Below are 27,268 nucleotides of genomic sequence, written 5' to 3'. Positions count from 1 at the left end.
AAGTAGGTCCACGTTAATCCACATGTCATATTAAAAAGATAAGATGACAACCATCTAGGTGGTGGTCGAGTGGTAAGGATTTGAGATCAAGGGGTTTGCTCCCTCTGTGGTCTCAGGTTCGAGTCCTTGGTTGCTCATATGATGGCCACTGGAGGCTTACATGGTCGTTAACTTCAGGACCCGTGGGATTAGTCGTGGTGCGCGCAAGCTGGCCCGGACACCCACGTTAATCTAAAAAAAAAAAAGATAAGATGACGACAAGCATTAACAAAAACAAAATAGCAGGAGCAACCAAGTCATTTATTCACAAGTTCTTAAACAATTAATATAGTTATTAATTTTAATATTAGCACATCTAAACCATCTAAAAATACTAAAAATATAATTTAAAATAAAAAATTAATTTTTTTCAAAAACAATTTACCATCTATACTTCCTTTCATTTATTGATCTTTCATATTCAAAGAAAAAGGAAAAGGAAAAAAAAAATGCAATATGAATAGTACATTAAAACCTAACAAACTTTTATTGGATGGAACTTGATGGCTCATTGAAGTTGCTGAGAATGGCTTCACCAGTGTACCTACGAAGAGGTGGAGACAAACCAAAAGTCAAACTTGCTGGGAGCCATTCTTCCTTGGAAAATGGTGTCCTGCCCTTTTCAAGTTTCACTAGCAACGTCAGCAAAAGAACCGCAGCACGATTAAACATAGCATTGAGAAGAACCACTTCAAATCTTGTTAAAGAAAAAGAAGAGCAACGTGATCAAGGATCATTTATCGGTCTAATTGGGTGCATGATGGATCCCAGCAGCATAACGTGCTAAAAAATAGTCATAATTTAAGCACCAAATATTCCACTCCAAGGCTCTCTTATCTCATGAATTTGTACACAAGAAACTTTTAACTCAAAATTCATACAAATAACAGTGATCAGGTTAGAAATTCTCTCCCAGGCGCCAAGGAGCAACGGACAGCTGGTGTGTTCTTATTATCAGGTTCTTGAGTTTGACATCTGGTGAGGTAAGCATTTCAGGTTCCAAAAATGGGATCTCTACAAATTTTTCCACTGTGGGACCCATAATTGTGATGAGTGTGTACACAAAAGGAAGAATGGCCTCCTACCATCTGCTCAGCATATACAGTAGTGAGATTTCTGTACTTGCACAGACCAGATAAAATCCAAATCAGCCTCTCATGGATTCTCCATCAGCACCTTGGTTCCTGCTTCAGTTGTATTCCAGAAGGCGATCCAAACATCATTGACTAGAGATACAAGGAAAAGAAAACAATATTAACAAAAACACTCGATCAAAGGCTTTGTTATCTAACAATGTTACTTCAGCAGCACCAGCACATCCATAGGTCTAATGCCTGATAAAAGTTCCAGATTTGACAGCATACCAGGAACAAATCAATTATCTAGCTAGCCACCCAAATTCGAACTGTCTAGCAGAATGGCTGGTGATTACATCAAAGTAATTGGACTTCAAAATACCACCCCAAGAAAGGGTGGAGGTAGTCTAAATAAATGAAAAAAAAAGGGACCAGAAAACACCAAGATAAACAGTTAATAAAGCAACACATTAAAACAAGAAAACATCATGAAATCTGCATGTAATGTTCAGGCCACAGGTTAAGAAAAGATATTCTGTGGAGGGGACGCCTAGGCAGAAATAAAACACACATAGATGATCAGCTAAGAAACTTAATGAGGTACATGTATTGATGAAACGAATCACAAAAGAAGACAGAGACTAAATGATCTCCACATGGTCCTTGCATAAATTTTTATGAAATAATGATCAATCTGAAACATATTTAAGTTTTAATATATTCTTGATGTGATACTGTATGTTAACTAAGGGGAAATATATATACCAATCATCCAGGGTCATCAGATCATCTGTCTGTATTGGTGACATACCAACAAAATGATCTCGTATTTTTTTTTCTTTTCTAATATTCATTGACATATATGAGTCTTAATGTGACAACACATAAAGAAACTCATCACTCGTCCATTGAAATGTGCAATCAAGTCAAGTTGTTTATAGATTACCTGAATTGTATTGGGCAATATACTATTTGCAAGATCCTCATCAATGGACACAGGCAGTGGTGGCATCCGGCTCATTATTCCAGGCATCTCTCTCATACTGCAAAAAACAAAGTAGGATTTTCCACAACTTAGCAATTTGTAGACAACAAATAGTGTGGCATGTCACAGGACCAATACCAAAATGAAGATATTGAGAATCCACATACTCGTTCAGGATGGCAGTGATATTGTTCCTTGTGGAACAAAAGAAGACAATGTTATCCTGCAACTGTTTATGAAAATGTTAAACTAACTAACAACCCATCCTTGGAAACCACAACTAATCTTCTGGCACTCTAGACCTCTTAACTCAAATTCAAAAACAGTATCATAAACTGGCTTCTCAAACCTCTTAAATCAATGAAAATAACAGTGAATGCAGAAATAATTAAATAAAAGAAAAAATGTTAAGAAATAATATTAAAATCCTCATAAAGCAGCAAACCTTAGCAGCAAGATCTTGATTTGGTGGAATTTACACCAATGTTTTTAAATAAAGGAGCAGTTTTGCTTTTCATCACAGGCATTAAGGGCATAGCCATTGTTACCATGAATTGTTGGCAACTGAGCAAATTGTCTCTAATGTACATAGTTTAAACAATTTCACTATAATTAACAATGCTAATATTATAGACGAATAAACATCACCAATTTTAATAAAACGCAGATATCCTTTTTCCAGCTAATGAGCCTAAAATTAACATTCACAAGAAAAGTTTCACTAAAAAAAAATTATTCCTTTTTTTTAAATAAATAAATAAATAGACAAAATAGTAAATCTACACAAATCTAAAAATCCCAGACTAAAAAATTGTATGACTGCTTGTAAACTGAGCAATTTAAAAAACCAAATGGCTGAATTTTCAAGTGCAGCAACCATGATAGTTGCAGGCTGCAAGGTGACATGATAGTACCATTATCCAAGTCCATGTTGACATCCCATGGAACCAGTTTCTCAAATATGCATGTAGAAAGGGAGATGATGCAAAGAAAAGATATGAAAATTCAACACAGAAGATGGAATTCCTTCTATAATGTTACATGGGTTTGTGCGCTGGTGTTCAGGGTTGGCTCACAGCTAGGTGTCAACAAAGTCAATTTTCATGATAATTTTGATATTTTGTTGAGTCTAGTACCCAAACCATTAACCACATAACAGTGTTGATATGGGCATGGCAAGATAAGGTCAAGCTTCCAAGTAACATGATTGTAAACATCAAGCTTAAGTACCTATACTCAGAAGAGAATCCCTTTTCCACAAGCAGTACATTTGCAAATGTCCCTCAAATTGCACAGTGGCATTTTCCAGTTTCAACCATACTTGCTATTCATTCCCTTTTGTATTAGTCAAAGTAGTAAAAATGTGATATAAAGTATCTACAGTGCGATTTATAACAGGCCATGCATTTAATTTCAACCATTCAACGCAAGACCTTTTATGGCTATACGGTAAATGTGTTTTTTTCTTTTCACCAGTGGAACAAGGCAAGCACTTAACCAGCCCAGAAAAACACAATGTCATCTTCACAAAGATCAGGTTATAATTATTATGTTTAGAACAAATTCTGTTGACAGGGAAAAGGGCAAGCAATGTTCCTAGAATAACAAAAGATGTTGCCTTTGATACATTGCATCTGAGTTCAACCCATTGATTATTGAAGATCGATCAAATTTCAAGAATTTTATGAGAAATAGCAGCCACAACACTTCCTTTGCACACAGTGCTGAAAACTTTTGATTGTGCAACCACTTCTTGCTATGAGCTAATATCTATGTTTTAAACCAACATTTAAAAGATAAAAATTAGTATTATTCACCATTAATGTAGAAAGGTTAGCTGATATCTGACTAAAAGCTTGAGCATTCTGGTCCAAGAGTCTGGTCGTCCCACTAATTCCTGAAAGCCACCAAAATAAATGGATATTAGAAGTATTATGAAGGCAAAGAGTAATTTGAACAATGAAATAAGGCATAATAGAATATATAAAGCAAAGGGGAATAGTGGAGATAAGAGAACAAGTATTTTCAACAAGGCAGAAAATGTTGAATAATATATGACAAATTACAAAGATATTGAATTGAAAGAAAACAACCATATTGAGAAAACTGTTCTTCTACAGCCAACTTTTGACAATGTAACTTTTTCCAAATACCTTCTTACAGTTCCTTTTCCTACTAAAAGGCCATTCAATCACATAACTGCCCAGTTACCATGCTTTCTCTGGAACAGGTTATTGTTGCTCAATTGTTCCACGAAAGATCAAAACATTGCATTTTGATCCAACCAAAACAAAACACCAACATAACACCATGTTGTGGTCTGCACCATAACCTAAAGCATCTTATAAATTCATCTGAGACTAAAGGCCCATTTCTATGCATGATCTCAATCCATAATCTCCAGATGTTTTTTCTTTTTATTTGAGCTTAGCTTAGATTGGCAAAGTGGTCAGCAGAACATCTGCCATGACCAGGATGGATATTGGACAGCTAAATCTCAAAATGATGCAGGCATCATATGGCTACAGAAAAAGGTTCCAAAGGGAAAAACCAAGACCAGAAACATTCTCTAGCCATCCAGAACGTCCAATAATAATTCCACATCAATTATGAAAGCAAAATCCAACTAGCTGGTCATTACCAGCTGTGTCCACAAGAACTAACGGCTTTTTCGTTGGGTTTTGGAACCCAAATTGGAAGGGCACATTTATTAAGAAAGAAATTCAATTCAACAACATAGGGTTCTTTAAATTGTTTAGTCACTAGTTCGACATCTGATTTTCTTCATGCTTTAAGTTCTCTTAGTGATGAGAGTCCTTTATGCAAAGTAATTTTAAACAGCTTAGAAACGCATAAATGGGCAGTGACTTTTAGTCATCAACAATCTTTTCACCACAAAGAAAGCTCTTTAGCACAGAGCACTCTTTAAGACGCCCTGTTATGTTGAGCTTTTAAATGAAATGGAATTTTAATTGCTCTTCTGGAATCTTAGCAGTTATCAAGCTGTTTTCTTTCTAGCATCTTGCCTATCAAAAGCAATTTGTCTCTTTAGCTCTCATCCAAATCTCAGCTACATAATATTATTTCATCTCTGAAAAATTAGATTATTAATTTTCTTATCCTCCCAAAACTAAATTTATTCCTCCAATTTACCACACCCCTTGCAAGATTGCCCAATTCTCACATTATCAAGCTATGAAACTCAGCTATTCTCACATTATGCTACATGAAAAAAGGTAGAACAAGAATAATCCGATCAAAGTGAAGAAATTGCAAGTAAGATTTTACACAAGTTTTCGACAACTTCAACAAAACACAATGCTTGAATGAACAGCTGTGAGGAAACTCATACATACATATTGATAAGTCTAAATTGCATTTATACTATGCTGCTGATCTGCAATTTGAGTTCAAATCATATAGCAAACTCCACCACATGAAAAGAGAAAAGGAGATTTGCACAAATAGGAACCACAAGTTACTTAACGCAGAAAACACAAACAAATGAGACATTAAACAAGGATGTTTTTCAAAAAATGTGAAAACTAACCTTCAAAGGGCAGTTCACTTTGGTCTGTATGGTGCATCATTAGAGGATATGAAGCCACATTCTGCAGTAAACCTGCAGTCATGTTCATCTTCGAGGATGATTCCACCAGCTTATCCTGAAGAAGCATGATCTTTAGAATACTGGTTCCTCATTCAACATTACATCCTAAAGACATTAATCATTTCAATCCATTAAGATAGAATTTATATTGTTGGTTCAAAGCTATATGTAAATAAGTTGTAAACATGAAGGTTATGTAATGGGATTTTTCATCACTTGTCCAGCCATGAAAATGTAATCAAAAGCTGAATTCCTGCTTCCATGAAAATTAACTATATATATCTGCCAGCAGCAACAGGGGGATGGCTGCTACAGTTTTCAACTTGGAGAAGGTATTCCCAATATAGATAAATTTCACATTTTAGAAAGACAATCACACCCAAAATTGTTACCCAAACCCATGAAACTATTATCCAGAATGAGGGATGCAGCCAAATTAACAATATTGGGGCCAAGCATCACATTTCTGTTTAAAGGACCGATATAATTATGACAATTAAAAGTTCAAAATTGAAGGCTGGTGCATCCTTTAACCTTAAACTTAGGCACAATTCTCTTTTTCGAAGCAATGAACCATATGATAAAACAAAACAAGCTAAGGTTACCTTCCTGCTGTTGATCTTCTTTCCCATGTTATAATCTTCTGCCTTCCTTCGCTTTCTCTGCAGAAGATTTTCATTACTTTTTTAAAGTCGCATAAGCAGATGTAAGGTTAAAGTTTACAAATATTTAGCAAGCAGTACACATGATCCATGATATTGGCATCTAAAACAGGTTTTTGTCAGACAAGCATATAAATAACTGATCATCAGATAATACATCAAAGCATAAAGACCCATCTGCCTAAGAAGATACCTAACTACAGTTGCCGTTGTACTTTATTCCGTTAATTAAACAAGCTTAAATTATTATCACTCCAAAGCTCCAAACCAAAGCCTACATGAGCAATAAACATCCGATGCAATCTTCTAATTGCAGCTTGATTTGGTTCAAGGAAATGAAAAAAATAAGAAATTCAACAAAAGAAGGTTGAATCTCACAACATTTATACTTTTTAATTGAAGAATGAACAAGAAGAGGGAAACCAAAAGGAGCAAAATCTATTTGATAATCAAAAAGTTCCAATATGATGAACGATGTCTTTCAAAAATTTCCAATTAACTACGGGGAAAGAAAAGCCTACCGTCATCCATCTACACCTCAACGCAACATCACGAACAGTTTTATCACGGAGCATGGCTGCAATCTTTATGTATCTCAGAATACTTGGTTCACCAGCATATCTGTAAATTTAAATTGACACAACACTGCGTGAAAATTATCAACAAAACCAAAATTAAGTAAAATCCTCCCTGATAGAAACCATTCCATACCATATTAGAATAGACTAATACAAATTTGGTTGCAACATAACCACATCAAACTAAACTTTAAAGCACAGAAAAAATGAGAAAGCTACTAAACCATCATCATCAATGCCAGGTGTAAGTACCCATGTTACATAAAAAATGAAGAAAGTTTACACACGAGTTAAGACACACAAAGTTTCAACTAAGATGAAAATGGGTAGGAAAAATAATAACCCTAGGAGAAAACAACCTACTTTTGAAGGCCTTCCTCCAGTTTGTACTGCTCCTCGACGGACCACTCAACAGCCAAGCCAGCATCATGCTTTAAGCCAGGAACGGAATCAAGAAGCAACGAAGAAGAGGCAGAAGAATTCCCAGCTTGAGCTTGAACAATTCCACCACTTCCACTACCACCAGGACTGTTATTATTACCAATCAAGCCGAAACTCCCAGGCAACATCAAGCTACTACTAGTAGTACTAGTATTAATCCCAAAGTACGACCCCATCCCCATGGGAATCATATCCGTTGTGCAGCCACTGTTTATAGCGCCAGATTGAAAAGAAATTGCGTGCCGATTAAGAGCAGAACCTAAGGTCCCCTCTAGGTGAAACCCTGTGTTAGACTTTGCAGCCATTTCCTCTTCCTCTTCTTCTTCTTTTTTGGGCTTCAAACAACCTTCATCGTCACGTCCAAACTAATTGAGCGCCGATCAAGAATCAAAACACCCCCGAATCGCAATTCACTATCAAAACAGCTGCTTCAACTAACGTTTTCAGTTGAAGAACCAAACGAAATTGAAAATTGAGCCCGAGATATAAGAAGAATCTCGCAAATGGAACCCTAATAGACAAAAGGCCCCAACTAAGTATGGTTCCAAAGCTCAAAAGAGAAAAACAAAAACTAGTGTACAAAATAAGTGAAAGAAAGGTCTAAATAGAAGAGGAGGGGAATGTGGTAATAAGAATGAGAAGAAGAAGAAGAAGAAGAAGAAGAAGAGGAAAGGTGGGTGATTGAATGGTTTACCTTTTTGAGGGCTTACTTTTCCGACGAAGCCCTAATTGGTTCTTTGCCTTCTATTCTATTTTATTGCCTTCTCCCTTTTCTCCCCCCTCCCTCCCTCCTCCCTCTCCTCACCACCTTCCACTCCAACAACAACACGTACGTGTTATACTATATTTATTTATTCTTTTATTATTCAAGATAATACTTAAATTCGAGAACTTTAAATAATATCAATTGAATTATAACTATCACACTTTACCCCATCGTGAAATCATTTCTTTAAAAATAAAATGGATTGATTGGAACGAGAAGACAGCATACGATATCAGAAATTATGAAACCAGAAAAAAGAAGGAAGGTTTTACAGGGGGGTTTTTCCGGTGGTAAGAAAAAGGGAGCATAAATTAATGTTGCAGTGCATTAATAGAATAATAATAAGGGATGGTGATGGATACAGATCTTGGAATTCAGGAACGGTGGCCATATCTTGGAATTCAGCAACAGTGGGGATCCCCATCAGCATTTGATGCCCAATTATTGTGGTCTCTCCACCTTCCCTTTTCCTTTCCCTTTTTTTTTAAAAAATATTGTTTTTATCCTCTTGGTTTTATTAATTTCTCCCCTTTACAGCCATCCCTATTTCTCCTCTTGTGATTTTGTTTTGTTTCTATTTGTTTTGCATCTTTTATTTTATAGACCTTTAATGATTTCAACAACAAGGGTTTTGGATTCTTGCGGTTCCATTTTCATCCGTAAGCTTTTGTCCAGACAAGATAGTACTCCTCAGCCTCCTCCCATGTCTACGAGAATAATTAATCAATGATGCAATTATATATATATATGAAAGTAATTATTTCCCTTCAGCATCAGTAATTATATCTGCAGTACGGTATTTGGAAATGATAATCAAACTATCAAAGTCAAAAAAAAAATAAAAAAAAATTATAATGTTTTGATTTGAACAAAACGTGTGGTTAAGTATGTGGGAGGAAATCTAATCTGAAAATGACAGATTTGATAAAACAAGACATTGAAAGTACATGTTCTCAAACAGTATATTTCCCTCCAATCGCCTCTTGCCGATTTCCTCGACCAGTTTGCGGTCTGATAATTGAGTTCTGGTGCCCGTTCATAGCATTGTGTTTGCATGTGCTTGGATTTCTATTAAGCTACTCTAATAATTAACCACTCCATTTAATGTCGGACTAAGTGTGTGTTTGTGATTAACACACATGGTTGGCTTTCTTTTTTTATTATTTCAAGTACAATTATTAAAGTACAAACCATACTTTCCAAAAACAAAAAAAATACATGTGTTTTGTTACTTTTTTTATAAATTATATTAAAAAAATACAACCACATCTCACCATATCTATATTTCAATTACACCCTAACTTGGAATCTTTTTCTTATTGGAGAGATAAATCATAAAACAACATAAAGATCACCTGTTTGGAAAAAATTGAGATGGCAACTCTTTGCATTGAAAATGAGTTTGGAATAATAATGACTCCAATTTTAACAAAATTAAAACTCCTAGTTTTACAGGAGAAAAAAAAGATCTAGGTGTTGTCCGGGCAACAATCATTCAGCCCAGGCAGCATGCCTGGATTCATTTTCTCTCCTAATAGGTTTGAAAAACTTACTTTAGCATAATACTTTTTTGATAGTTTTCTAATATCTCCACCCAAATTCTTTAATAATTATATATTATTTTAATACATATTATTTTAAATAAAATATAACTTTAAATATTATATGGTTGAAATTATTCTTCAACCACTCATCTCTGTTAAAGAAGAGTACTCATTAATTACAAATACTTTAAACTTTTTATGAATTCTCAATATTTTTAATAAATATATTTTTAAATTTTACCTTTTTAAAATATTATTTTACATTTTATATCTAAAAAAAAATACTAGAGCATTCAAAAATCTTTAAATTTATCAAAAAAACTTCTTGGAGGTATCATCTACTCAACTACCTTAACTATAAAAAAATTGATCAAATTACTAAAATTAAAATATTAATAAATTATCTAACACATAAATTTTACTTCTAAACCACTTAATTACCATGACAATTAAATCTTTATACTTGAATAAAACATTGAAAGAACCATCAAATATGAATATTGATAGTTTAGACGGTATTAGCCATGTATCTTACGATGTGTCAGCATTGTAGCAACCCATAAAAGCTTAAATTTATAATGTTTATTTATTTATTTTTAAAAAATAAACATATGATGTTATAATGCCCTTGGGTATTGATTTTCATACAAATCGGTCCTGAAATAGGAATCCTTAGACATGTACCAATTTAAAGGTGCCTAATGATATTAATTGAATATCACAAGGCTCTGGTTTTTTTTAGTGAAATATTTCACAGTTACCAAATATTTTTCTATAAAATATTTTATACATAGAATATTTTTTAATCCAAATAGATTTTTTATATAATTATCCATAAAAAATAATTGAAAGAGCTTTTAAACTAACAAAAAAAACAGTGTAAGGATGCCTAGAAATGTAAAATCTTTAGTGATAATACGATCTAAAATATTTTTATAAAAATATTTTTAATTAAAAAATAAATATTTTTTTAATTTTTAATATTATTATATTAAAATCATCAAAAATATATTATTTTGATATTTTTTCTAATAAAAAAATATGTTAAAAAGCTGTTTGAACCGCATAAAATAAATACACCCTTCATCTCGTTACAGGACTTCTATTCAATATATTACAGGCACATGGAAAGTGAATGTCATCTATTTTGTCAAGGTACAATCATAAATCCTCCTTTTCACAGAACTTGCATCTAAAAGTTCATTTGTAGCTCACGTTTCAACTTGTTGAATTGCATCCCGAGTTGCTTTGAATTGGCTCAATATGTCAAAACAAAAACAGAGGAAGCAAGTTGGCTTTTCAATGTTAGCGCAGGGCAAAAGGGAGTTTCCTCGAATGAAAACTATATACAGTTCGATGGCTCATCTCCCCATTTCTTCCGCCAAGACTCGAGTGCAAGCATTCATGTGAGAAATTCTCGTCTTATAATGGACTGTAGTTCTATTTCATTTTCCTGTTAATTTCGTGATAATCAACCATCCAGGGTTACCAGTTATAATTATGACACCCGTGTGAAAATACAGACAATAATAGCGACGAACGGGATTAATAACGTAGCAATGCTCTGCTGCGTCCTAATTTAGCATACCAATAGTGTTACTGCCTCAACTAGAATGATTAACCATAAAATTAGATAAAATCAAGCAGTAGCCAAGTTTTCTTGTTCTTGCAAGACAGCTATGACATGGATGCTTGATGGGAGACTTCAAGTGGACTGAAATTCGTTGTTTGATTCAGAGTTTGCACAATTTCATGGTATGCATCAAATTGGTCCTTACAGAAATGGCAACCATCTAGTCGTATGTGTAGGCGACATTAAGAAATCCAAGCTTTTCCATGAAAAAAGAAAAGAGCTGCTCTATGAATCGAGAGAAAAAAAAAAAAGATTTTTATTTACAAGCCTTGCTGATAAAAAAGAAAAGAAAGAAAGAAATCATCCAGAAAGAAAAGTACTTTGCAAACATACGTACCCTGGAAACTAGTTAAAGAGGGACTCAATTAAAGCTGGATCAATGTTTAAAAACACGAGGTCACCCTGTCATTTTCCGCCAAAGTCGACAAGTATTTAACATGTCAATCGTATTAAAATTTAAAAACTAGATTAAATTCGTTTAAATTTGATAAAATTAATAAAATTATACATTCCAGTAACCTACACCTTAATATTTTCATTATTTTAAATTTATATCTTGTAAAACTTGTACAATTTAAGCATAATTATTATAATTTTTTTAACAAGTTATTTATTCCATAAAATTAGAGTCAAATTTTTAACAAGTTATTTATTCCATAAAATTAGAATACATATTCATTTTTTATAATTTTATTTAAATTATTAACATATCTATTGATATATTACTTTATTTTAACTGATAAATATATAAAATAAAAATTATAAATTAGCATGGTTAACCTTTCAAGTAATTAATGTTAAATTATTTATCAAAATTTAAAAAGATTTATTTCTTGTAACAACGAAGTAATGTGTTAATTTGTTCAAGAAATAGAAGAATTAATGTAAATAAAATAAATATATTTAGATTTTTTATTGTTTATTTTATTATAATTATAATTATATTATATTATATTATTAATTAGTATTTAATTGAAATTGTTAATATATAATTAGTTAGAATATTTTACTTATGTTATGATTTGAATTTATATTGTATATAGTGTAAAAAAAATAAAAATTTAACATCCTTTGGCTGGATGATTGAGGACGTACAGCTCCTAAATTTGATCTTTAACCATCAGCAGGTAGACAGAAGCGTTTAACCGTCGAGTCTAGCTGGAAGCAGCAGGCCAGCCCGACTACCAAAACTGAAACAGCAGACGGAAATTAAAAGGAGGATACAGTTGATCCCCGTTGACAATGCCTTTGTCTCCTTGGCTTCTCATGACGGAAGATCCTCAGTCCGTGCATTAAGTGCTTCTATTAATGGCGAGGGTAAAGTAAATGAGTATCAGTGTGCCCATGCTGGACCTGAAGCAACAATTATGAGTGTCAATAATCACATACAAGGAAAACGTAGGACATTCAAGGAGGAGCATGCATGTGTTTCAGCATCGAGTCCAATATAGATCTCTAGTCATTCCTAATGCCCGATCAACGATCATTGCCAGATAAAGGAGAGCAGAGATAATAACTAAAGACATTTTTTATGACGATAAATCCAAATTGTGAGAACTGAAAACTTAATCATGGGATGGATACTCACATGGTTGCAAACATGAAAAGGATCTTTCGTGGGTTGATTGCCATTAACCGGTTAAATCTCTTATTCCATCCATCAACTGGATCTACGAGATTAGGGCCACTGGGGATCGTCAGGGAGGGACCGAGTGCTTTGTTGATAACTAGTGGCTGCTTCAAAGGCTCCAGCGGAGAGCTCCCTGCCACAAAATATGCAGGAAACTTGAGTTGTATGCTAGCACCAAATACTTACCTGCCATAACATATATTTGAGAAGTAGCACAATAAGGCTAAATAGAATATTTGGGATTTTTCATGTTTGCTTCTCAACTAAAAACAAAATTAATCCCAAGTTCATACCCACCGATCCATGCAAGAGTATGCAGCATAATTAGCCTATTACTAAAGCTGTCCCCCACCAAATTTCTTAGTGCTATGGGTTTCATGGAATTGGAGAAATATTAATTGGTGTAGCTTCTCAAGTTTAACTAATTCATAGGAAGAAGTTGCATCTTCCACATGATCAATAGAATATGAATTGATTAGAGTTACTTAATTTACTGGAAGCCTTGGTTTACATTTGAGCATCTTATAAGCACTATTAAAATGATAGACATGAATTAATCTGTAAAAAAATGATATAGCTTCACAATCTGAATCTACCGAAGGGTATAAAAAAAACCAAATTGCCTTGGCAATCACATCCGCGTACCTTTTATTGGAAGTTTCTTTGCTGGTTCATCAACGTCTTCATCTTCAGTACCAGTCCACCGTTCCGCTCGGTAAGACGATTTCCGAGATAGTGCTCTCTAAATGCATGCCAAGAAAAAAGTAAATAATATGTCATGTATGCATGAAATACCACAGATATAAAATGATATATTTTGGAATTGAAAAAAGGGCATGCTGCTCACTGTCATTTTTGGACTCCCAGAGCTCCTATCCGATGGTTGTGCAAGACTTGCGATGTCCAACACAACAGCAGCAGCTTTATCCATAGTTGCGGTATCATTCTGTTGGCATTGACATCTCTTCAATACTCAAATACCAATTAAACTTTATGATTGAAGGCATGCAAATTACTAGTAAGTTCATTCTTCTATGTTGCTGGCCGATCAAATTATCTCTGAAATCGCAAATGCAGCAGTTGGAGAAAGAGAACAAATTCTCCAAGGAGCATTCACATGCTTTGCCTAATCTGTATTGTTTCTATCATTTCATGGAGTCCACATTCATTATCAAGGATGCTATAGACCAAAAACTCCATGTCTTTAAACCACACAAACCTCACAAGTAACTTCTTCAATAGTAATGTAAAATACAGAACTATCAAAAGAAGGAAAAAAGGAAAACAGAGAAGAAAACAATAACCAGCACACTCTGGACATAGTATTACTGCTGTTTTTTCCATTAATATTCATTGCCAGTTTTTTAAGACGCTTGAATAATACTGTTAAGAGAAGCTAGCAAGCTTAAAGATCAATTCAGTTGGAAATCTTGTAAAAGAAAAGAAGAGGAGGTTAGCTACAAAATTGCTCACCATCAATGAGGTTGTTAACAACGTTACCCTCCTCCAATTGATCCAGTAATTTTCTCCTTAACATCATCTAAGTGTTCAATGTTACCCTTTTGTTCATAGAGCCTGTTCCATCGATAATCTCCCAAGTCCTAACTTGATAGTTGAAAACACTAACTAGGTGTTTAGAGAAAAAAAAATTATATTTTTTATTGCTCAAGAAGAACTTGGTTCCACTTGTATTGGATTCCACTTCAAAATATCTACTATAATATTCTCAATAGTAATCAGTTACGTTCTATACCTTGCATTCTCATATATAAATGCCTTGTATTTTATATTTGAAGTAAGATGTATTTTTTTTCTTCTTATCACAGATACGTAGATAATTATAGAAATATCTTATAAGACGCTGTTCATAATATGAAATGTGTGGATTTTTTTCAGAACTTTGAAATCAAAATAAATACAGGTGCAAAGATTAGATCAAGTAATTATATTTTTCTTTTTTAAAAAAAGAAAAAGATTAAGTTAACTAACAATGAGAATGATAAATTTATCACATAATAGTGAAATGTCAAATGCGACTGCCTAAGTGGCTGTGCAAGTGTATAATGATAGCTTAGTAGTAGTGTGGTGCCCAATAGTATCCCATATCAAGGTCTGAATATTAGCAGCAAAGAAGGGATTTTGGTTGAAATTAATTTCCTTATGCATAGACTCCGGATCATGTAGCGTGGAAAACAGGAAAAATATTACTAATGCCTAAAGTAATTCGAGACAGGATGAGTTTATTATTAATCCATATAAAACACAGTAATGAAACTAGCCCAGATCGACAAAACCTGAGATTCTAATAGTACAGGATGAATTGGTGGATGTGCTGAAACCTCAGCAAACTGAGAACAGAATTGAAAATGTCACTTTTGGGAAGGTCTCGTGCTTGAGAAAGGGAAAACAATCTTAAACCAATGCAATTTTCATATAGCAGTAGCTAGCATGTTGTCACCCCAGAAGATCAGGATCAAACATCTTGAAGAGGAGAAGTTAATTAGTCAAAGAATAAACAAAATGCCATAAGAGGCCTGATCCAACTAGGTACGTAAGCTTTCCGATCATTATTTCAATTAGCTATGAGAAGAGTGCGCCTAGCCGCCTACTTCTTCTAGGACCACCCTCAATGCAATGTGAGAAATCCTAGGCACCAAAGATCAATTCAAGTATAGAAGCAGTATCCCATTTGTTTCTATCTATTCTTTCGGATTTTCAGAAAAGATTTTATTTTAGTTGGCACGTAGCTGCCCCATCATGATTAAGACAGGAATGCTCAGGGGGCAATCACCAAGCACACATGCATGAATGCAATGCAAGCTGGCACAGAAGATTTCTTTTGAAGAAGCTGAATAATTAAATCTCTCATCCGAAAATCATCTAAATCAAAACATCCAGGGATATGAACAACGAGGTTGTGACAATGCCTATGCTTTAGCATCGGTAGAACATCGATGGCTTCAGGCCATAGGAATCACTCACTTTGCCGTTTTATTAAATCCAATGGCTTGAAGATCTTCTGCACTACACGATCCTTAAAACACAGACATCCTAGTCTTTCTCGTCAATAATACTATCCGACAAGCTGACAAAATTCAAAGTGAATTTATCGGCTAAAAAGTTTTAGTCAGGTTTAGAAGTGTAGTTGAGTATTTTTAATTTAAAAATATATTAAAATAATATTTTTTTAATTTTTAAAAAATATTTTTAATATCATTAAATCAAAATGATTTAAAAATAGAAAATATTAAATTAAAATAAAAAAATTAAATTTTTTCAAAAATATTTTTTAATTCATAAAAAAAATAAAATCAAATTAAATCAAGATTTAGGCAAGAGATGGGTCAGCCAGACCACGACCACACGTAAAAGTGATGGCATAACCAAAAGATGTCTAATATTTGTCTTTTGTAAAGGCTGTTCCTGTTTTGGCGTTTCATGGGATATCTGCTGTATTTGTCCACAAAGAAAAGAGATTCCCCTGTCCCTGCCCCACCCCCACCCCCACCCCCACCCCCCTGCTCGTATGTTTCTCACTCCCTCATGGCCTTGGACGGAAGAACTAGATTCCAAATTGCATAAACATAATATATGAAAAAGTTCCCCAAAACAGACTCGCACTGTTACAGCTAGCATTCCGCTGAAGCAAATGCCAGCAACCCGCCGGAAAACATCTTTTCTGGCTGAAGATCTCGAACCCACATCTGTGGTAAACCTTTTCTGAGTTCATGGCTGGTTTTGTTTCACGTACCTAGGTTGCACTCCTTGTTTATATTTTTGGTTTTAGTGTCAAAGGCCCTACTCAAGAGATTCTCATGGATTCGACCTTTCTGAACCATCCCCCAATTCCCATCCCATGTATCTTCTTGAATTAGGAACGTCTTCTTTCCTTTTATGTGTATAGGGTCAGGTAATCAACCTTACCAACAAAAAGTTTTCCTGTATAGTGTGCGCAGCCCCCACTAACCCTGGCCATAATTATGCCAGCTGGCATATTAATTGTCGGGGTCGCAAGGGATTCAACAAAAAACGATGATATCAATCATGTGTTAATTTAAGATAAACACACAAACTGAAAAACAAGGAGCCATTGCAAACAGACCAGAAAGAAAAGATGATGCTTTGGTCGGAGAGGAGGCCACGGACGATTAGAAGCAAAGCCAAGAGGCAGCGTTAATCGTCGAACTAATCAGCTTTGCCCATGACAAAAAAGGATATTGCAATATAATTAACATCGAATTAGTGGGAGTGAATTTATTGAGCTAGAATGCATATATATATATATATATGAATTACTGTATCTAAATTTAAGAGTCAGAGAACTATGAGAAGCTGCATCAGTACCTGTGCGGACAACTCCTCCATTGTAGAGATAGAAGCTGAGCTGAGAGGCCAAGAAATTAAAGATCCCCCGCCCCCTGTTCAGTACCGATCAGGCAAACGGATATAGATAATATACGATATATATATATATATATATAACAGTCTCTTGAATCTTGGAAGAAGCAAGCTCTTGTCTCTCTCTCTCTCTCACTGTACTCTTTCAGGAAGGAGGCGGAGAGGAGGAACAGCAGGTGGAGAAAAGGAACAACAACCTTTTTTTTCTTGCATCTTCCGTTATAAGCTGCTAAAGAGTATTATATAATATTTAGATAAATATTAAAAAAATAAGAAGAAGCGATAGATAGATATGTAGTTGGAGCTCTTTCTTGGAAATGAGGTCCTATAGGGAAGATTTGCTGTATCTTACTTTAACTAGTTATTTTAAATGTGTCAGCTGTTTTTATTTTGAAATATATTAAAATAATTTTTTTATTTTTAAAATATACAAAAATTCAATTTTTTTTAATCACAGATTCTCTAAGTTTCTTTGTGGTGTGTTTCTCTCTGGCTCTGTGTCCGTTCTGGCACCCACAATTCTCTAAGTTTCTCTCTGGCTCTGTGTCGGTTTCTTTACGTGACCACGGCAACTTTTAAAGTAAATCACAAAGTTAGGTTGTTTGATAATGATAAAATACAGTTTAACCCGTACAAATTTTGCTAAAACTACATCTTTATAGAAATCAGCTCTCATTGCCACCAACCTGCAAATACAGTGGAGAGCTTCATTTTTATTAACTTAAATGAACACCGAAGATTAACTTTATTATTCATGGGACCAGTGAAGTCATTTTTTACTGTCCTGACAACTGGACTGAAATTAAATTTTATTAAATTAGATTCGATGTAATTAAAATAAATTTATTTTTATTTTTATTTTTAATTATATTTTATTTAAAAAATTAAAAAAATATATTTGATAGCATGAGATTTACATAATTTAATCGCAATCTAAATTTTATTTCTTGTGATATTTTATTTGATGTCATTACATGCTTGAAAAATAAATAAAACTATAGTTCTTGTTAAATGAATTTTATACACGATAAAATTATAAATAGTTTAATAAAATAATAAAAAATATTTTATATAAGTATTATTTATTTTATGATGTAATAGCAGTAATTAAATTTACAATATTTAAATTAAAAAATATCAATATATGTATATTTTAGTTATTTTATAATCTCAATCTAAAAAGTATTATTTTAACTAAATTATTAAAAAAAAATCAACTTTAATTTCAACTATAATTTTAACCAAATATATATAAATACTAAATCAACATCAATTAAATCAATTAAATATATTTTTTATAAAATAATTTTTTTAAACTATAACCATAAAAATTACCACAATACCAAATATATTTTTCATCTTATCCATGATATTATTTATTTTATGGTATTTTTTAAAAAAATCCCCTTTTCTTTTCTTTTGTATGGTTACTCAAAACTTTGTTTAACTCTAACCCCTCTATTTATAAATTAAATTGAATGTCAACATATCAACTGTATATGGCAATTTTGCTGTAATTCTAATTGATTGCATGCACTTTTTTTTTTAATATTTGAGAGTATAATTTTAAATTTTAATTTTTATCATTGAGTGTCTTTACTATTAAAAAATTATCAATTAAATACTTCTAATTTTAAAAACTAATAAGTAGTTATCTTGTATTCTCATGAATGCCTATATTCCATAAATTTAAATGAAATTAAAAATTAAAATAGCAAAACAGTAACAACAATTCATTAAAAATAAAAATAAAAATAAACATTCATAGTCACATAACCCCATACAAAAGCTAATAATGTCAAAGTCCTCGGGGACATGGACATCGATCTAGATGCATCAAGAATCCCATTACCAGTCAAAGCCATTTTAACCAGGCACTCTCTTCTTATAAGTTGTGTTATACTAAAAAAATCAGACTTGTACATTCTTTTAGCTCATTTTAGAATTTGGTAGTAATTATTTTTATTTTTTTAAAAAAATATATATTAAAACAAAATTATTTTTAATTTTTAATTTTTTTAATTAATATATTAAATAATTTAAAAATAATTTTTTTTAAAATATAATTTTAAACGAATTTCCAAATATACATTTAGAAAGGATGTTTCTTTCCTCAGCAGATACATATAAACTGCAATGAACAGTGTCTTGTTATCGTGTTGTTTGTTTTTTATTTTAAAAGTATTTATAAAAAATTTCAATTTATTTATTTTAAAATTAATTTTTTTATATTTTCATATTATTTTAAAGTGTTGATATTAAAAATAATTTTTTTAAAATAAAAAATATATATTTTTAAAATAAAAAAAATATTTTAAAAAATAAATGTAATTATATTCTCAAAGAATACTGTATATCCCTATTCAAATCCTTTGTAGTTTGAATGTGCCAACGGCATGTTTAATAGGAAGTAATGTAATGTAATTAACAGCACAAATAATATTGTAACAGAATGAACTGTGATTCCATTCCATATACCAATATTACCTCAGTAATTCACTCGCAATTACTAAAAAAAGAAAAAGAAAAAAAAGAGGAGTTGTTCTTCTTGTATGACCACGGGGATAACACCCAGAAAACAATCTCAGCTGAACAAGACAAGCAGTGCCCTGTGACAGCAGCGATATATCCCTTCAACAAATTTCAAATTGCGAAATATGTAACTCAAAACTGCTATGGTTGCAAGCTAACTAAACCAAAAGAAATACGACTGGAAGTGGGAAACTTTACATGATTGGACTCTACAAACGCCTTGTTGAAGAATCAATATATTGTTCGAGGTGGGGAATCAGAAGACATTGTTTTCCAAATTAAAGCCGCCAAGTTTACTAACCACTCAAATGGTCAAATGTTCTTCTCTGGGCAAGCTCTGAACTGTATCTGACCATCTTCCAGGTGAATAGTCACTGCTATTAGATGAAATTTGAGCCTCCGCCCTTGCGTCTCTGATCATCTTCAAAACATCCCTCATTGACGGCCGGTTCTCTGGCGTGAGTGAGACACAAGCCATTGCAATGTTTACAAGAGCCTGAAGTTTCTCCTCCGCTGCCTCATTACCGGAGGCAGGGTCATCTCCAGACTCAGTCTCTTCCTCGCGTACTGACCGAACCCACCTGGGAATATCGGGACCATGCTCCTGAACAAGGTCCTGGAAGGGAGTCTTTCCAGTCAGAAGTTCCAATAGGAGCACGCCGAAGCTGTAGACGTCAGCTGGTTGGGTAGGTGGTTTTCGCACGTCTCGGATTTCAGGGGCTCTGTAGAAGAGAGAAGTGGCACTGGGTTCCTCCAGCGAGTCTGGATTTCGGAACGTGGTCAGACCATAGTCAGTAAGGCAGGACTCAAATTCAGGGCCTAAAAGGACATTCGAGGATTTCAAATTCCCATGGGTTGAACCAGGGTTCTGGTGGATATAAAGGAGTCCAGTTGCCAAGTCCTCTGCTATTTTGAGGCACGAAGTCCAGTGAAGAGGCTTTCCACCGCCTGAAGTTCTAGTTCCTGTACAAGAATTCAGAAACTGTTAATGCAATATACCAAGAGAAATCTCCAAATAGGAATATAAACGCAGATGATAATCTTGCATTAGATTTTCTATGGGCCATGACCAAAATTAATGGATCCACCTTGAAAGGAAAGAAAATTCTAAGGTTATTTATGCAGAAGTGTATTGTATGGCACAAAAAAAGGCCACTGATGAATCTTCCAAGTTGAGCTGAGGTCGGAATCGCAGTTGCTTCCACCCCAATAATAATACACTTCAAAAACCTCTGAACATTTTGTTGTGCCTCATCTTCTAGCATATAAATATTCAGTTCTCAAATCCAGTCAGTACTCGTGACGTCAACCTTCCAAGAACAAAAGTGCATTCAGGCAAAAAATTTCAATACATCCATGTTTGCGAGTCAACAATTACTGGGTTAGCCAGAAGGGTAAGGAAGCAAGCATGTTACGTGATGAGACAACAACAAACACAACTTCAAGCAAAAACTATTTGAGCTCGAATCTTTACAAAAGCAATTCCAGCACAAGATAAGAGGTTATAGCAGCTAGTTTCGCGCCCTGCTCGCTAAGAGATGATGTTTAATTCAATAACCCTCAACCAGAGAACTCAAACTTGCTCATTCTTATTAGGCTCCTGAGCAAAGATACAAGACCGTTTCAAAGAACCGGATTGAAGGGAAAGTTCTCTAGGGTTCGACATAATGCACCTCGTGAAACAATAATAATATGCTTGTTGGTAAGGAAAATTAGCCTTTTTTCTAATTTCTACAGAATAAATGTTGGGCATTGTCACAATCTATTAAGGAAGCATAAGCTAATAACGGAACCTGTTCAGTGGGTATATTTAGGTCAGCGGTACTCTCTTTAAGGAGAGGGAGTCAGATTTTCTTCGATTCCTAATCTTGTCATAAGAAGAAAAAGACTGGAAATAGCATGGAAGCCCTATAACCATGCAAGAGACACAATGCCACTCAATTCAAAAGGGAAAAAATGTGAAATTAAGGAAGCCCAGAAGAGCAGTTATTTTATCAACCACAAAAACAATCCCTTTTAAGTTTCGTTGCTAGTTGGATGTTTAAAAAACGAATTACTGTATCACGAAAGTAATCACTAATCACACATTTGCAAACAGTTTCGTTGCTAGTTGGATGTTTAAAAAAGGAATTACTGTATCACGAAAGTAATCACACATTTGCAAAGCGGAGAATGATGAACCGACATCTACGGCACGTGTGAGTGGGACAAGTCTAACATGCGGGGATGAGACGAGGCTACGCTATCGGTTTATTAGCTGTCGATTAAAGGCATGAGCTTTTTCGAGATTGAGTTCTAATTCTCGAAAAAAGAAAAGGGTGTCCTTGTCTTCCTCAATCTCTAGAAGGAGGAGGATCGCCAAGTGATATAAAAAAAAGAAGAAGTTATTACACATTATTATTATTATTATGGTGAGAACCCTAGACCCATCACCATTAGATCCTCGCCATGAAAGTATAAAATCTAAACTGGGTAAGCTCTAAACATGGGTACAATGTCTATAACTATTTCAGTCAAAACCCTAGACCCAACACCATTAGATCCTCGCCAAGAAAGTATAAAATCTAAACTGGGTAAGCTCTAAACATGGGTACAATGTCTATAACTATTTCAGTCAAAACCCTAGACCCATCACCATTTTACCGCATGGTCACTGCAAAGCCAATAACGATGGATATGATCATCTCCAAAAAGTTTGCATTAGCAGTCCTAGAAAAGCGTATTAGCATTGTCTCTCTCTTCTTTTCTTTTCTCTCTCTCCCTCTCTCTTTCTTTAATGGTGTTGTCTCCCCTTTTTTTGTGTTCAATTTCTAATGGATGGCCCTGAGCTCTACCAACTCATTTTCCTGGGAGTGGGGACACAGGGAGTACACGATAGAGGATCCTGCACGGCCTAGAAGTACTAGATCCAACGGTCGACATGTTCACGTGTACCAGTCCACTGTTTTTTACTTCGTCGACCTCCTCCTACAGAGTTTCTCACTCCTTATAAAATAGAATGGCACTTTGAACGTCATACTTCTCCTCCTATCCAATGTGTCTGTGTCTATATGAACACAGTCTATCTAACGTGGCAGGTGGCCATGATTTTAATGGAGGGAAGGGACCATGGTACACCATTTAGCTCCTGGCATTTATGATATATGGGCAATGCATATGGAGGTTTTAAGCATTTGAATGTACACTTCAAAACCATATAATATTGCAAAATGACTGCCTAGAGCTGAGCACATTCATTCAAGTTCTACAGACCAGCGTGGTTACTCATTCCTTCGTGCTCACTATCACACGGAGCACTCCCTTAATGCTTTAATTCACATTGAACAGTGTGCTTAAGAGTGAGGAGTTTGACCTCATGCCATGCTCTCTCGTTAGTTATTAGCAGTCAAAACATGGACTTAGCTTCACCAAAACCAAAGTATTGTAAATTCTCATTGGGGTGTATGACCAGATTCGGTATGATTAGGTGGTCAGCCATGAACTCATTTCCTACTGCCATAACTTATTCATGCAGCATGGTTCTCTATCTGCCTGGTACCCTAGAGTCGAGGGGTTTAAATTGTTTAATGTTTTATAGAGTGGACCGTCAATATTCACATTAGGGTTTGTCATGGAAACCAGGGGACTAGAGGTAAAAAACAAAAGAAATGGCAAAGGAAAGCAGAACAAAATGACTGATCAAATCAGAGAAATAAAGCAATACTAATTATTAGTAGAAAACATGTAATGATTTCTCCGACATACCGTGGAGGAGAGAAAAGAGACTGCCGTTGGGGAAATAATCATATACAAGTAGCCTTTCCTCCTTAGCCTGAAAATAAGCCCTGAGGGGGACCAGCATGGGATGCCTTAGCCTACCAAGCAGTTCCATGTGTCTCCTGAACTCCCCAAGCCTAGGATATCTTGAATCTTTTAACCTTTTAACGGTCACGATGAACCCGGACTCCATCACAGCTTTGTATGTACTCCCTATAGTTCCCCTCCCCAAAGTCTCCGCTGACGCCTTCAATAAATCCTCCAAGCTGTAACACATCTTTTGGTCCCCAGCACCCAAGAACACCAGACTCCCTAACCCCTCACCCTCCCATGAAAACCCCCCCTGTCTCCCACCACCATTACCATCCATGCCGCCGCCTCCGCCGCCACCTAATGCTTGTGCTTCTCCTCCTCTTTCAGCACCAACCACCCCTAAAACCGATGACCCCTCTTTCTTGGGGCCATTCTCGAAACAAAAACAGCGTGCCAAAAGTAGACAAATTATAACAAACATAAACCCGCCAACACTTCCTGCTACAATCTTGATTATCTTGCTATGTCTGGAGGATGGTTTTGAAGTTGGAGAAGTTGGACTTGGAGATGGTCCTAAATTTGGATTGTTGCAAGGATTTTGAATTTGTACACCACAAAGATTGAGATTGCCATTGAAAGAGGATGTGTTGAACCTAATCAATGACGAGGTTACAGGAATTTGACCAGAGAGTTGATTGTTAGACACATTGAAGAATCTTAGACTGGTTTGGTTCAAAGGAGGGATTGCCCCAGTTAACTTATTATCTTCCAAGTATAGAACATACAAACGACTGAGTTTGAGGAGGGACGCTGGGATTGGACCAGAGATTTGGTTTTGAGCTAAAACTATGACTTTTAAACGGTGTAGGCCTGTAATGGAATCTGGGAAATCACCAGAGAAGTTGTTGGTTTGAAGGAAGAGAGATTTGAGATTGACGAGGCCAGAAAGACTTGGGATTTGGCCTGAAAGTGAGTTCCCTTTGAAGCTCAAGACTCGAAGTTGATCTAACTGGTTTAGGATTTTGGCATCTAGAGTACCACTCAGGTTTTGGTACTCTACAACAAGCTTTGTGACCCTTCCATTCTTGCATTCTTTGACACCTTGCCATGTGCATACATTGATTCCTTGTTGCCATGAGAGGGAGTTTAGAGGATCAATGGCTGATTTGAGGGTTAAAAGAGCCTCAGCATCGCCTGATCTAACTGGGGAAAGAAGTGAAACAACACACAAGTATAACAATGAGAGGATAAATGGATACCCCGAAACGAGAGGTTCCATCTTAATCTTTGAATTGAATGTTTTTTGAAAAGTTGACTCTAGAAAAGAATGGAGGATTAGTAATTAAAACAGAATCTCTGAGATCATGGTCTCAACTCTGAATCGAGACTATTGACAGGAAATATTGGACTATGATTAAATTTTGGTTCTTTGTTTCCAAAAAGAGCTGAAGAACATCAAAACCTATAAATACAGGGTATCTTTGATGTGCTTACCTTGTTCTAGTAGTAAAATCTTTCCGAAGAACTAAAAGGCCAAAAACACTTTCAGGTCCTTTTTTGGCGCTTTTAATTAAAATTTGCCCAGTCACCTTCAAAACACCAAATCTTCAAGATATACCATTAACATAGCATACCGCCATAAGACTTGAGAGCTGGAAGAACCATCTCCATCAAATAAGACGCGCCAAAATTTTAGTCATTTTCAGTTGACTGAATAAAAACAGCTGGGCTGCTTGGAAGTAAAATTTTGAAGCAGAAACATGCAGGCAGTAACAGAAGCTCGCCTACTAACTCAGGTCATTGGATGGGGATTTAAGGCCAACGAAAGACACGTTGTTGAAGTGAAGTCTGAGATTCAATCAAGGAAGACACTGGGACTGACCATTTGGCATCGTTTCTCCATCTCTTTGCTTTGAGCTACTTGCAAAAACTCACGGACATCACAGTACTGAGAAGCCCGCACGTGAACTGAGCTCAGAACTTGCAGACTAGAAAAGAGTAAATCTTTCTTTTTTCCTCTCTATGAATATTTCTGGTACTTGCTAATAATATAATTCTCGAAAGGCATTATTGAACAGAGGAAAATTACAATACTGCATCTATTTTTATCCTTTTCTGTTCAATTTCTTGGGCTGCTCAAAACTCACAACCCCTTTCTTGTTCTTTCCCCCCACTTTTTCTGAGTGAGGAGATCCAATGTGAACTCCCTCAGCTCCTCCTCCACATTTACAGATCAGCATGGAAATGCAAAACCCAACTCAGAAAACCACCACCCCATTTCCCTGCTTTGCTTCACGAATCAAAGCAAGTAGCAACTCTTGCTGCCAGAGCAGTTTGTTAACTGAGAGAAGAAAGAATAAGATAGTAGTTTCTTTGTGGTAGTTGATGAATATGAAGCAGCAAGAAATGCAATAAGATTCGAAATTCTGAACGAATGAATGATACAGCTAAGCTAAGAGAGCCCGATCCTCTCCCTCCCAAATGCTATATAGTTTATTAATCACAAATCCACTTCAAGGATAAATGAAATGTTGTGATAGTAATAACTCGAGAGAGAGAGAGAGCGTGTATATATGCATGTCTAAGAAGCAGTGGGTAAAGTAACTTGATCAGTAGACGAGAGAGGAACATCCGTAGCTTTTGCTTACAGTTAGAGTCTCAGGAAATGGGTGAAGGAGTTGAAGGCTGGCAAAAGGAGGACATGCTTTATTTGTTCATCAGTAACCATTTTGGAGTTAGCATGAAACGTGTCGGCATTAAATGGGATCAGGTAGGTGGGAGTAGGATCACTTAGTAGTTGAGTTCACGTTAAGATTCTTCTGGTGGTGAAATGCAGTCCTGATACAGTACAGGAGACTGCTAGCAACCAGCGACTGCTCTTCTTTTTCTCTCTGTTTTTTTTTAAAAAAAAGAAATTGTGTGGATGAATGGTCGAGCCACTAGTATAGCTAACTGCAAGCTGTCACGTTGAATTTTTGTCGACAGCCAAGGTGGTACAAGTGAATATGATTTGCCGGACAATCCCGACGTTGTTGCCTGAAATATAGGCCAAAGATTTTGATCGCACGACCTTGTTAAATGGGTCCTTTGATTTCCTTCTTCCTCGTTCATTGCTCCTACACAATGGGATAAAAAAAAAAAAAAGCACCTAGAGCTTTTAGCTTCATACTAGTTTTTATACACACCAAAATGGTTGTAAAATTAGTCGCGGGTCATTAAAAGAAATTAAGGGAGAAAAATATTTATACATCGGCAATGTATCTTTTTTTAAAAAATAGATTTTAACTATGAATTAAGTAAATCTAAAAAACTTGTGATGTTAATTTAAAAAAAATTAAAAAATTTTAATTTTAAATTAATTTAATGTTGAATAATAAAATCAGTACAAACACCATTTAATTAAAAAATAAAATAAATTTAAGTTAATCAAATAAATTTATAGAAAAAATTATGTCAAGGGTTCAATAAAAAATTTATTCAATAAATAAATTTTACTAAATTACATAATAATAAGGTGAATAATAGCTTTTTTGCATGAAACATATTTTTTTAAAGTAAAAAAAATCATAATAGGTTAAACTCAAA

At 34.8% G+C, this 27,268-nt stretch overlaps 3 protein-coding genes across 6 annotated transcripts; all 3 read right to left on the bottom strand.

Moving 5' to 3' along the window:
- Positions 1–715: 715 nt before the first annotated feature.
- LOC105126271 (uncharacterized) lies at positions 716–8,657 on the bottom strand. 4 transcript variants are annotated; one of them, XM_011027104.1, is made up of 9 exons: positions 8,086–8,656; positions 7,314–7,902; positions 6,894–6,993; positions 6,316–6,372; positions 5,651–5,765; positions 3,918–3,997; positions 2,268–2,329; positions 2,062–2,158; positions 716–1,265 (listed from the first exon to the last, which is right to left on the bottom strand). In XM_011027104.1, exons 2-9 carry the CDS (start codon positions 7,694–7,696, stop codon positions 1,209–1,211), a joined length of 951 nt encoding a protein of 316 aa, XP_011025406.1. In that variant the 5' UTR covers positions 7,697–7,902; positions 8,086–8,656; the 3' UTR covers positions 716–1,208. The 4 variants fall into 4 exon arrangements, with proteins under 4 accessions (XP_011025406.1, XP_011025414.1, XP_011025395.1 ...); XM_011027093.1 differs by lacking the exon at positions 716–1,265 and adding an exon at positions 1,299–1,522 and having other exon boundaries at positions 8,086–8,657; XM_011027100.1 differs by lacking the exon at positions 716–1,265 and adding an exon at positions 1,299–1,522 and having other exon boundaries at positions 7,314–7,804; positions 8,086–8,657.
- Positions 8,658–12,389: 3,732 nt separating this feature from the next.
- On the bottom strand, positions 12,390–17,663 carry LOC105126250 (uncharacterized). Its single transcript, XM_011027072.1, has 5 exons — positions 17,309–17,663; positions 13,812–13,910; positions 13,610–13,706; positions 12,923–13,097; positions 12,390–12,687 (listed from the first exon to the last, which is right to left on the bottom strand). The coding sequence occupies exons 1-5, from the start codon at positions 17,327–17,329 to the stop codon at positions 12,627–12,629; spliced, it is 453 nt and encodes a 150-aa protein (XP_011025374.1). The 5' UTR covers positions 17,330–17,663; the 3' UTR covers positions 12,390–12,626.
- Positions 17,664–19,885: 2,222 nt separating this feature from the next.
- On the bottom strand, positions 19,886–26,502 carry LOC105126259 (inactive leucine-rich repeat receptor-like serine/threonine-protein kinase At1g60630). The gene is made up of 2 exons (XM_011027083.1): positions 23,639–26,502; positions 19,886–20,857 (listed from the first exon to the last, which is right to left on the bottom strand). Exons 1-2 carry the CDS (start codon positions 24,960–24,962, stop codon positions 20,199–20,201), a joined length of 1,983 nt encoding a protein of 660 aa, XP_011025385.1. The 5' UTR covers positions 24,963–26,502; the 3' UTR covers positions 19,886–20,198.
- Positions 26,503–27,268: the final 766 nt, after the last annotated feature.

The sequence above is a fragment of the Populus euphratica genome, unplaced genomic scaffold (genome assembly GCF_000495115.2).
Source record: "Populus euphratica unplaced genomic scaffold, PopEup_1.0 scaffold1.1, whole genome shotgun sequence".
Taxonomy (NCBI): Eukaryota; Viridiplantae; Streptophyta; class Magnoliopsida; order Malpighiales; family Salicaceae; genus Populus; species Populus euphratica.
Note: the sequence above shows the minus strand (reverse complement) of the source record. Positions and strands in the feature narration are given on the sequence as shown.

Coding starts and splice junctions, on each gene's coding strand:
- LOC105126271 (XM_011027093.1), bottom strand. CDS start 7,696: ATGGCTGCAAAGTCTAACACAGGGTTTCACCTAGAGGGGACCTTAGGT. Junction 2,159..2,267: donor ATCACTGCCATCCTGAACGA/GTATGTGGATTC, acceptor TGTTTTTTGCAG/TATGAGAGAGATGCCTGGAA. Junction 1,523..2,061: donor TATTGCCCAATACAATTCAG/GTAATCTATAAA, acceptor TCATTTATTTAG/ACTACCTCCACCCTTTCTTG.
- LOC105126250 (XM_011027072.1), bottom strand. CDS start 17,329: ATGGAGGAGTTGTCCGCACAG. Junction 13,098..13,609: donor AAAGAAACTTCCAATAAAAG/GTACGCGGATGT, acceptor ATTTTGTGGCAG/GGAGCTCTCCGCTGGAGCCT. Junction 12,688..12,922: donor CTTTTCATGTTTGCAACCAT/GTGAGTATCCAT, acceptor TTGTTGCTTCAG/GTCCAGCATGGGCACACTGA.
- LOC105126259 (XM_011027083.1), bottom strand. CDS start 24,962: ATGGAACCTCTCGTTTCGGGGTATCCATTTATCCTCTCATTGTTATAC. Junction 20,858..23,638: donor TCTCTTTTCTCTCCTCCACG/GTATGTCGGAGA, acceptor ATTCTTGTACAG/GAACTAGAACTTCAGGCGGT.